The 12584-nt window shown below is 37.6% G+C and overlaps 1 protein-coding gene across 1 annotated transcript in view; it reads right to left on the reverse strand.

The window, feature by feature from the left end:
• Positions 1–12375, reverse strand: part of TMF1 (TATA element modulatory factor 1) — a 33131-nt gene extending 20756 nt beyond the window's left edge. The window contains exons 1-5 of the mRNA XM_021069200.2: positions 12030–12375; positions 8114–9318; positions 6593–6696; positions 5839–5965; positions 3233–3338 (exon numbers count right to left, since the gene is read on the reverse strand). Of these exons, the coding sequence (XP_020924859.2) occupies positions 3233–3338; positions 5839–5965; positions 6593–6696; positions 8114–9318; positions 12030–12171 (1684 nt within the window). The 5' untranslated portion in view covers positions 12172–12375. The remainder of the gene's footprint in view (positions 1–3232; positions 3339–5838; positions 5966–6592; positions 6697–8113; positions 9319–12029) is intronic.
• Between the last annotated feature and the right edge of the window lie 209 nt (positions 12376–12584).

A 12584-nucleotide genomic window follows, 5' to 3' on the forward strand; every position in this document is an offset into this window, starting at 1 on the left:
ATTATGATAGCCCAGATATGGAAACAACCCAAGTTTCTGTCAACAGATAAATGGATAAAGAAAATGTGATATTGATAGATCATTAGAGATATACAAAGAGATATAAATAAAATATTTATTTAGCTTAAAAAAAAAAAAGTCTTGCCCATTTGTGAAAACATGGATGAACCTAGAGGAAGAAGTAAACCAGACACAGATATAGCATGATCTCACTTATATGTGGAATATTAAATAGTTGCATTTGTAGGAGTTCCTGCTGAAGCTCAGTGGGTTAAGGATCCAGCATTGTCTCTGGCAGTGGAGGTTCGATCCCTGGCCTGGCACAGTGGATTAAGGACCCAGCATTGCCGCAGCTGCAGTGTTGCAGCTATGCTTCGACTTGATACCCAGCCTGGGAAATTCTATATGCCATGGGTGTGGCCAAAAAAAAAAATAAATAAATAAATAAAAGTTGCATTTGTAGAAAAAGAAAACAGAAAGGCAGTTCTCAAGGGCTAGAGGGTGAAATGGGGAGATGGTCAAGGGGTAGGAAGTTTCAACTATGCAAGATGATTAAGTTCAAGAGATCTAATAGATGGCATGGTGACTAAAATTACTAATACTGAATTATACACTTGTAATTTGCTAAGAAGAGTAGATCTTCAGTGTTTTCATCACACACACAAAAACAGTAACCACATGAAGTGAGGAATGCATTAATCAACTTGATTATGGTAATCATTTCACAACGTATAGTATATAAAAAATCATACTGTACACCTTAAACATACACACCTTTATTCATCAATTATACCTCAATAAAGCTGGGTTAAAAAAAAGAAATTAGGAGTAGAAGTATACAATATGTATTACCTATTTTCAAATGATTTGGCAAAAGGGTAATATATGCATGTGCAAAAAGATATGAAGGGGGTATAGCTAGACGTTAACAGTTGATGAATCTAGGTAATGAGGTAATCAGTTACCCATTTTAGTGCACTTTCAGCTTTGAGACTTTCAGCTCTGAGTTTAAAAATAAATTCTGGGGTAAATAGAAACAGTATGTGAATATACCCATATACAATCATTCTATTTCTTCTATAAAGAAATTCATTAAGCAAAAGAAATCAGCACACCCTGATTAAATTACTAAATTCCAATATAGAGAAATTTGATATTAATATTCTTAATAATTTTTGAAAATTATGAAACCATGCACTTACGCTTCCCCTCGCTCTCTAATGTTGTACACAAGACAGCAACTGACTGTAGGATGTCTTCAATATAATTATGCATTTTATCAACTCTTCCTTCATTCTATGTTGGGGCTTAGTTTGTTTTTTCATTATCTATGTACCTATATTTCCCTCTTATCAAACTATAAGATCCTAAAGGACAGGGAGTGTGTCATATTAATTGCTGTATCAGGAGTTCCCGTTGTGGTTCAGTGGTTAACAGATCTGACTAGGAACCATGAGGTTGTGGGTTCAATCCCTGGCCTCGATCAGTGGGTTAAGGATCTGGCATTGCAGTGAGCTGTGGTGTAGGTCGCAGATGCATCTCAGATCTGGCATTGCTGTGGCTGTGGCACAGGCCTACGGCTACAGCTCCAATTAGACCCCTAGCCTGGGAACCTCCATATGCCACAGGGCGGCCCTCAAAAGACAAAAGACAAAAGAAAAAATTGCTGTATCAAACATAATATTTTATACATTAACTGGTAAATGCTAGCTGTATAAATGAAAAAGAAAATTGGATAAAACTAACTTTTTTCCTTTTCTTCTTTTTTTTACTTTTTAGGGCCACTCTTGTGGCACATGGAAGTTCCCAGGCTAGGAGTCAAACCAAAGCTACACCTGCCAGCCTACATCACAGCTACAGCAATGTGGGATCTGAGCCATGTCTACGACCTACACCACAGCTCACAGCAACACCGGATCCTTAACCCACTGAGCAAGGCCAGGGATCCAACCTGCATCCTCATCGTTCCTAGTCAGGTTCATTAACCACTGAGCCATGGAGGGAACTCCAAAACTAACTTTTTCAAAAGGGATTTTGTTTCCAATTGTTCTCAAAAATTCTAGAACTTCAATTACGTTTCAGAAATAAATGTGTAACATTAGAATAAAACAAATTATAGTTAATCCACATATACTTTAGTACAGCCATTAATAATGGTATCAAAGCATTTAATGGCATAGAGAAATGTAAAGAAGACTACAAATTATATATATAATCTTAATTATGTTTAAAAATGTATTAAGGGACTAGAAAAAATTAACAGTTCCTTATAAAATTGGATTATGATCTATTCTTCCTTTCTTCATATACTTTCTATAAGTTCAACATTTTCCGCCAGTAGCAAGCATTATTTACTTTTACTTTTATTTTTATTTTTACAGCGATACCTGCAGCATATGGTTAGAGGCTAGAATTGGAGATGCAGCTAAGACCTACACCACAACACCGGATCTAAGCTGCATCTTCAACCTATGCTGCACGTTGCAGCAATACCTGATCCTTAACTCACAGAGTGAGGCCAGGGATTGAATTTGCATGCTCACAGAGACAACATTGGTTCCTTAACCTTCCAAGCCACAACATGAACTCTGGAAGCATTATTCTTTTAACTAAATAAACTTTAAAATAGAAAAAGAAAAATTCACTTAACTATCTTTTCCAAAATTTCCCTCTTTCCTATGATATTATGGAGAGAAATTAATTCGATGTTCAATTAGAATGTTTTCTCTCATGAAAAACCTTTAATTTCCATAAACCTGCTAATTAAAATCTTTTCATATACAAAGTGCCTAACAACTGAAAAATTAAAACATGAATATAAGAAAAAATTCACTAACAAACACCAGAACAATACAATGATATCATACAGTGCCTGAACTAGAGATTCAGATACTACATAAACTCTGGAATTATAACCTTTAAATACCTTGGTTTAAATGTGGGCTCTAAAACCTGTTACATGCTTTCTTAGGGAAGCACAAAATTCCATTTCTCAGGGAGTTATTTTCTACCCTCTAGAAACAAAAGGCTACACACACACATCTCTACCCCTCTACAACCTTGCTGGGCCCCATTCTTCCATATATTGTCACCTACGATTTCTGAGGTTTAAGTCCAAGACTTTTTTGTTTCCAAAACTTTTTTTTTTATTATGAAGCAGCAGCTAGTCACACGGCAAGTATCTTTCCTATACTCACAACATTTTTCATAACTAACTAAATACTTTACGCACCTTCTTCCATTAACCCTCGGATCTGCTCATCTTTCTCTTTCAAAAGGTCTGATGTTTCACTACTATTTAATCTAGTAGCAAGTTCTTCTTTCATACTTTTGATTTCCTGATTAAAAAAGAAAGAATTGATTATCATAAAGAATTACTCTCATTCTGGGCATATTTTTCAATTTTTTTTCCATATCCAAATGATCCCATTTTCTACAAGCATCTGTAACTTTTGTTCTATTAACCTGACTTTCTATTACATTGGTTAATTAAGAGTAAGTGAACAGCTTTGAAAATGACACAGAAAACTTGAATTCAGATAGAAACAGGTTTTAACATGGAAATGTAAATGAGAGTAATTTAATTTTCAATGACTTTTCTGAGTATCTCTACACACATTTTCTATAGGCTAAGCATTATTTTTGGAACATTCAAATAGTATGTCTCCATTTTTAACTGTATTTCTTTTTCTCATTGGAAACTCACCACACATAGAGGTATGTTATGAAATGAGAGGAAAAACATAATTTCAAAAGCTTCAATCTACTTTAATAAAGCAGAGATTCAGCAGAAACATGTTAAGACATTTAATCTTTCAAAACTACAATGGTAAGTACAGAGATATGAAAAGTGTTCTATGATTTAAAATTTAGTTTTTACAATGCTCTGAAACTAAACAGTAGCTAAAATCAACTAAAATTTATTAGGTATTTAAACCATGCTTTGTATCCATTATCATTTAATCCTTACAACAACCCTATGAGGGAGGCACCTGTATTATTCAACTACACAAATAACAAAGTTAAGACTAAGAAAACCTGAGTGAACTTAGAAGGTCAGAGCTATAAAGTGTAGAATAACAATGTGAACTCAGTTCTGTGAATCCCTAAAGCCCATGCTCTAAACCAGCCACAACATTTCTTTCCATTTCCAACTGTCAAAATTCCATCCACCAAGGTCCAGGGAGAATGTCATATCTCCATGAAACCTTCAATTCCTCTTATCAGAACTCATCCTCTATGATACTATTTCAAAGAGCTTATTCATCTCCATGTATAACTTACTTCATTCTGCCTACTACCATATATTTGTTGGCATTTATCTGTCTTCCAACATCCTAGGCAAACTCTTCACTTAAGGTAATTATATGCTTTAAATTTCCTATGGACCTAAGCAGGGGTTCATATGTCAGTACACAAAAAAATGTGTTAAAACCTAGGATCCAAGTTTTTTCCACCTGTAATTAATGGTTTAGATCTACTTTAGATCCACAATTCAAAGTGCATAATAGGAGTTCCCATTGTGGCTCAGCGGAAATGAACCTGAATAGGACCCATGAGAATGCGGGTTTAATCCCTGTCCCTGTTTAGTGGGTTAAGGATCCAAGATTGCCATGAGCTGTGGTGTAGGTCGCATATGCAGCTCAGATCCCAAGTGGCTGTGGCTATGGCTTTGGCTGTGGTGTAGGCCAGTAGCTGCAGCTCCAATTCAACCCTTAGCCTGTGAATATCCATATGCCTCAGTTGAGGACTTAAAAAGCAAAGTGCATCACAGAAGACAAAATTACTTAATATCTATTTTCTTTATTGTATTCAGATGGAATAGAGCAAGAACAAGAAGTAAGTTGGTTAGATAATCTCAGGTTATTTTTAGCATCTGAAATGATACTAATTAAAGCAAGCAGAAAGAAGTATACCTTTTTGATAAGAGTATACACAGAAAAATTATAAATATTAACATTTGTCAAGAAGGGGGAAAACAACCTCAGAAGGGCAAATACTGAGAAATGTTATTATTAATAGTTGGGATATTAGCAATAATTACTAACTATAATTGCTTACCAATTTCTGAAATAGCTAACTCTTCCAAATTATAAGAATTAGAATAATGGTTCCTAATCAGAAGCAATTTTGCTCCCAAGCGGACATTTAGCAATGTCTGACAACATTTTCAATTACCATATCTGAGGAGGGGATTGGGACAGGCAGGAGAGGGTGACACTGGCATTCTTATAGGTAGGGAGCCAAGGATGCTAGTAAATAACCACAATGTCCATGATAGTTCCAAACAACATAAAATTATTCAGCCCAAAATGTCAATAGTGCTGAGACTGAGATTTCCTACATTGGAATAAATCAATATAATTAATATAAGTGATTATATTCAGTATCACTAATCATTAGAAATTTTTATTTTAAAATTACTTTGACTTGAAGGATTGGGACAGGCAGGAAAGGGTGTGTACATACATGTGTATGTGTGTATAGATGTGATGGAAGGGAAAATAACAAGTGAGAATAATGATTAAAAATTATATAGTACATTTAGATTTGTTATTTTGACAGAATTATCATTTACAAAAATTGTTCTAAAGATCCTTGCTATATATCTTGAAAGGATTTAAACACAAATTATACAAATATTTGCTTAGTTTTTTTTTAAGAATCAAAAATCTGTAATTCTAAAGGTACTGAAAAACCTAAAATCTAAGTATTAATATACTATATCGTATCGTTTTAATCTTAATTTTTCCCCAATACCAAAATATTATTTAATGCATTCCTTAAAAATCTATGTTTCTGTAAAGTTTAATTAACATTATTTTAAACTTCCATTACCTTTTTAGCAGCATCTCTCTCTTTGCAGGCTAGCTGAACTTTCTTTTCTGCTTCTGCAATTCTTTGAGTAAACTCATCTTTCAAGGAAGAAATGCTGCTGCTTTCTTCTTTCACTCTGAACATTTCACTAAATTTAAAATGATACTGAGACTGAAAATACTTATTTATATATTCCAACATTAATGAGTTCAGTTTTCAAAAGGAAAATAACATTCTCTGCAACATACACCTTACTAAAATAAACTAATTTTAAGTCTATTAAGAGAAAAATTATCCTGCTTAATTTATTTTAAAATGCCTCAAAGAAAATCCATTAGAAATTGAAAATGTCACCAATATTTGATGTGTAAAAATAAGAAAAAGGTAAATAGAAGTTTTCATTTTTTAATCTATTATATCACATTTTAGTAATCACTTCCTTAAAGCAAACCAATATTCAGTATTTTTTAAACTGTAATCTCATCGTTTTTTTAAAAAAAAACATACTTTAAATCTCTAATACTAAAAGATTATTAATAGTAAAGGGGGAGAAGATTTTTGGTCTTGCAAAACACCTTTCTTCAGTGCCAAAAGTAACGGAGTAAGATAATTTGAAGAGAAAAGTAATGTCTAAGGGTAGAACTGAAATGCTATTCAATTTTCAATAAACAAATTAAATTATAAAATACTTTAATTATAAAATATCTTAAATGACAACTAAGTGTATGGGCCACCACAAAATGTGTAAATATACTCACATGTGTACAGTACTTACTCTTTCAGATTATCATAAGCTTCTTCTAGAAGTGCTTTTTCTTTACTAAGAGATAATAACTGAGCTTCCCTTTTATCCAGTTTCTCATTCAGAAATTCAACTGTCTGGATAAGGAGATACACAAAGTCCACATTTAACTTTAAAAGACCATTTCTACATGAAAAGTTATAAAAAGATAACCTAATCACTATAATAAAATAAAACAGCATTATCTCACAAAAATAATTAAACACAAAACTAGGAACACAGTAGACACAGATCAAAAAGAACTCACACAGTGAGTAGGAGAGTATAAATTAGAATTACGGGAGTTCCTATTGTGGTGCAGCAATAATGAACCTAACCAGTACTCATGAGGATGCAGGTTTGATCCCTGGCCTCACTCAGTGAGTTGAGGATTTGGCATTGCCATGAGCTGTGGTATACGTCGAAGAAGGGACTTCGATGCCACGTTGCTGCAGCTGTGGTGTAGGCTGGCAGCAGTAGCTGTGATTTGACCCCTAGTTGAGAACTTCCATGTGCCCCGGGCATGGCCCTAAAAAAAAAAGACAATTAAGGAGTTCCTGCCATGGCCCAGTGGAAACAAAACTGACTAGGAACCATGAGGCTGCAGGTTTGATCCCTGACCTCATTCAGTGGGTTAAGGAGCCGGCATTGCCGTGAGCCGTGGTGTAGGTCACAGATGCAGCTCAGATCTGATGTTGCTGTGGCTGTGGTGTAGGCCAGCAGCTGTAGCTCCAATTCAACCCCTAGCCTGGGAACCTCCATATGCCGTGGTCATGGCCCTAAAAAGCAAAAACAAACAAATAAACAAAAAGACAATTTAAAAAGTAAATAAAAGTAAAAATAATTTTTAGGAGTTCCCATAGTGTCACAGTGGAAACGAATCCGATTAGGAACCATGAAGTTGCGGGTTTGATCACTGGCCTTGCTCAGTGGGTTAAGGATCTGGTGTTGCTGTGGCTGTAGTGAAAGTCAAAGACACAGCTCGGATCCCGCATTGTTGTGGCTGTGGCATAGGCCAGCAGCTGTAGCTCTGATTCCACCCCTAGCTTGGGAACCTCCAGGTACCAGGAATGCGGCCCTAAAAAAAAGAAAAAAGAAGGAAAGAAAGAAAAAAAAAAAGAGTCCTTTCCAAATAAAAAATTAATAGAATTAATAAGTATAACAAAAGAGAATTTTAAGGTGATATGGACTCAACAGAAAGGCCTAAGATGAAAAGTTTTTTATGCTTAGTTAAATAAATGAAGTGAAATATCAACTCGTGCTACCACTGTTGCCCTGGAGAATTTTCAAATAATTTAGTATCAATAATTCTTCAACTTAAAGGTTCTTAACACCACACTTAAATGGCAAAATGCCCGTCTTTATTAACTAGTTCAAATAAATCATTAGGCATCACAGAATATTAAAAATAAACCAGTTATAATAAAAAATAAACATTATATTAAAAAAATTAAACTTGTGATTTAATGTCTGAAAAAAAATATTTAAAAATCTCCTTTCACTTCCTGGAGTTACCTTGCATACATCTTCCTTCTCAGAAAGTGCTTCCGGCTGACTTTCAGGAGCTTCACACAACTCAGCAACCTTGTCTGAGACAGTATGTCCTTCATTTATTGGTGTAGAAGAAACCAAGCTATCTGGCTGTTCACAATTAACAGGAGTTGCACTTCGTCCACTTTCTTCCATTTCTGTTTCCTCAGTGGGCATAATTAATGCTTCCTTTACTTCTTCAGATTTTCCTTCAACAGATTCAACTATTTTAGTCTTTGGAGTTGAAGCATTAAGTATAATAGGTGCTAAAGCATATCCCTTGCCTGACAGTTCATCATCTGAATTGATTTCGCTTACACTACGGCTATCTAATGACTGTACACTAAATGAGTCTATTCTTTCAAAAGCATCAGATGAGCAGCCACTCTCAGTGAGTTTTTGGAAATCATCTAAACGATTATATTCAGGACAAGCAGATGCTGAGAGAAGCTGAAAGGATGTCTGCATCAAGTGCAGACTTGATTTTGCATCTGTAGTCTCTTGTCTCGAACTTGCTGAGCTCTCACTTATTACACTTTCATGATCTAAAACTTCAATATCACTAGTGGTAGAAGTACCCGATGAGAAGGTACTAACAGGAGGAGAAGGTGTATTGCTCTGTCTGTCTTCATGTTTTTGTTCCTTAGGTTCCAAGGCCAAATCCTTTGTTTCTGCTGTGAGAGGCTGTGTAGATACATTTGAAACATTTTCCCTAGTTGTCTTTACATTAATTACACTTTCAGATACTTTCAAACTCACAGTTGACACCTTTGTATCAGATTCCTTATTAACAGTTTCTTCATGCTTGCCTTCAGCTGTAGGTGGCAGAGTACCTACTGCCAGAGTTTCCTCTTGTACACATGGAGCAGAATCTTTTACTTTTGACTCAGTTGTTTCAGCTGTTCTTGACTGTTCAATGTCCAAGGACTCCTGTAAGGTGCTTTTCACTTCTTCTTCTGGTCGCTGTGATTTAGCTGGTGGTTTTGATACCACGGGACTCTTCTGAATGGTCTGGACATCGTTGGGAGAAAGAAAGGCACTGAAGAAATTTTCAGACTCATCTACCACAGTTCTCCGAACTGGCTTTGTAATTGCTTTAGGAGAGGCTACAGGTTGACTCTGAGGTTCAGTGTTTGATTTTAACCCCCAGGTTGAAGTATCCCATCCTCCACTGACAGGAGGACTTATTCCTTTGACAAAAAAAAAAAAAAAAAAAAAAAGAAAAGAAAAAAAAGAAAAAGAAAAAAAACGAAAGAAAAATTATATACATATATATTATATTTATATTACAATCGTTATTATAAGTCAATATAAATATGTTTTTAAAAAACCTACAGAAAGAACCTGTAATTTGTACATGTTTAAATTCCTTGCCTACTACATAAGTAATTAGTTCATAGGTTAACTTCAGGCCTTAAAGAGGAAAACTGGTGTGGATCTGCCCAAGAGGAACTAGAAGCAAAAATGAAAAACTAGACAGGAGAGGCCTACCTGAACCAAGTATGCTATTTCTGACTATGACAAATCCATAAAGTAATGGTATATGTTAATAATCCATGTAAGTTCAAAACACATATGATGTACCTCATAATAATAAGCAATGTCTTCACTTACAGGTCATGTGTTATCATGGCAAACAGAACCTACCTTCTATTCAGTTCGTTCCTTTTTTATTTTATTCTTGTAATATCAATGCTAAAACATAGTGAATGCTAGACAGATGGCAACACTCGAAAAATGAACCCAAAATACTAGTGACAAATGTCCTTTTCCAAAGATCAAAATAAATTGATAGGAACAGTAACTTCTAAGGAGAAATTCATTTTCAGCCACTTAATGACAAGCTCATTCTCCTAGTCCCACTCTCCAAATCCACTCTCTAAGAAAGTTTTGTTCTCTTGCTAAATTCCAAATTATGTTAGCAATCAGTAAAAGGTCATATGAATTTCAGAAATGTGTATTTTTTTAGAATTATTGCTTTTTGATAAAGATGATAGTAGTTTACACTAGGATTTTTTTAAAAAAAAACTAGGGAGAAAAAAACCATCTTCTGGACAAAAAAAGGTAATTGCATTAATCATACAAATAATATGTTACTGAAAAACTCGATGATAAACAAAAACGGCATATTTGCTAAAATATTTAAAGTATTTCTTTAAAAAATATCTTTCATTTCTGGAGTTCCCGTCGTGGCTCAGTGGTTAAGGAATCCGACTAGGAACCATGAGGTTGTGGGTTCCATCCCTGGCCTTGCTCAGTGGGTTAAGGATCCGGCTGTGAGCTGTGGTGTAGGTCACAGACGCGGCTACGATCCCGCGTTGTTGTGGCTCTGGTGTAGGCGGGTGGCTACAGCTTCCATTGGACCCCTAGCCTGGGAACCTCCATATGCCCCGGGAGCGGCCCAAGAAATGGCAAAAAGACACACACACACACACACACACACACACAAAATTTCTTTCATTTCTAAATTCAAAAGTAGCTGAGCAGAATTATCACAAACCCTGAACAATTAGAAGCTGGTGGGCAGAGCACAAGCACCTAAAACCTCTAAAAACTATCGAGCCCTATATAAAAGTCTATCCTTTACGATGACCTCGGAAGTATGTGCAACACTTTAATTTGAGGACATAGATTTATATATCCATCTGTTCAGTATATTAGAACAGTGAAAAAAGAAAAGCAAAATTAAAGACACAAAAGAAAGGAATAAACAAGATTAAATCTGATTAGTTTAATAGTTTCATCTCAACGAATGACATGAGTGTCAAATTTGCCGCTTAGAGAAAGTCATATATAAACTGCAGGGTTATGTGATATCCACTTGAATTACTCTATCCTGAAGACTGGTCAACTTTGAGTAATGGCGATGTAAGTCGTGATCGATAAATACGGCATTTTACTAAAATTTGAATCTATTCTAGATAACCTATTTTTAAAAAATGAACTATAGATCAGGATTCAAAGCACAGGTTTCATAAAAGGTTGTAACCTTATATTTACAACTTATACTCTGTCTCCTTTAAAGTTTAGTAATTCAAAATGTGAAGTAGCCTGGGGGAGGCGGGGGAGGAAGAAGTTGAGCTACTCCAACAAGGTCCAATCCATCTCATAAAAAGTCATAGGATTCACACACATGAGCCAAAATGTCTTAAAATAAGATACCCTAAATTTAGGTACTGAGTTTTCAACGATATGAAATGAAAAACGAACCAGAAAGGAGTAGAAAAACATTCTTCTTCCCAGAGGTCCACACCCCCAAAGTTAGGCCAATCTTTACCCCACACAGCAAAATGCTAAAGTGTTTCTTAGGCTTGGAGTCCAGAAAGATGAAGCCAAAGGGCTCTTACAAAGAGAGACAGGGCTATAGGAACTACAATGCGGTACAACCCAAAATCGCGGGCCGCGTCCCAACGATCCTCCCTCCAGCGGAGCGGCCTGGAGGAAGGGGCCGCGCCATCTCAGCCTGCTGTCCCTTACTGTCCCACACGGAGGGCAGTCAGCCATAGCAGAACACAGTACGCGCTTTCAAGCGCGCAGTGCTCACGAAGTGTTCGTGACTGTCTTTCCCAGCCCTGTGGACAGATTCCCACGTCGGCTCCAACCGCGTCCCGAGAGCGTAGCGGATTTGGTTTCCCGGGGGCCGCGAGGCCAAGACCACCGATGCCGGCCCCTGTCAGTGCCCACAACCGGAACCACAGACAAGGAGGGCCCCGGGGGGTGGGTCTTCCCTGAGGAAAACGGCGAAGATCCACCTGAGAGGCAAAAGCGGTGTTGGGCTGGGGGCAGTGATGTGGTCGGAGGTCCGTCGCTCAACGAGTCAGGAGCCCCCATCCCCGGTTCACCTGTTGGCCTCAGAAAAGACGCCCGCGGGAAGGCAGGAACGCCCTGCTCCCGCTCTTACCCGGCTCTCCGTACGGAATGGTCTCGGCCCAGGCGCTCGGCTCCTCTTCCTGGATGTCCAAGACCCTGTCGATGGACTTCTGGGCCTGAGACAGGGCCTGCTTGGCGAAGCTGGACAGCTGGGAGGCATTGAACCAGCTCATCTCCCCTCTTCAGCCGGCGGCGGCAGCGGCGCCAGCACCGAGCGGGAAGGCAGACGAACGCAGGCTCCGGGCAGAGCGCACGGAGAGCCTCGCCCCCTTCTCCGCTCCGCAAGCCTTGTCACCAGGATGCCATAACCCGGATCGGCCCCCGGGAGCCGGGGATGTTTCCCTTAGTGCTTCCAGCACAGCTGAGACGAAAGGCTCGGACTGCGCAGGCGCCGGCTGCTTCCACGTACACAACTAGTAGGTCCGGGAGCCCAGTGTTCCGTCGATACACGGAAGAACCCGAGAGGAACGTGACGTCACTTCCGGGAGCCTAGGCTTGCCACTAGTTACCGAGGAACAAGGAACGAGGAACGTGGAACGCTTTCTGTTGAAACTAATTACAGGAGTAGTGCAGAAATTCTCAGCCA

Source organism: Sus scrofa, chromosome 13 (genome assembly GCF_054392235.1).
Source record: "Sus scrofa isolate SSC_HxYL_T2T_F1_AM1 chromosome 13, Sscrofa_HxYL_maternal_Yorkshire_Landrace_v2.0, whole genome shotgun sequence".
Classification (NCBI taxonomy): domain Eukaryota; kingdom Metazoa; phylum Chordata; class Mammalia; order Artiodactyla; family Suidae; genus Sus; species Sus scrofa.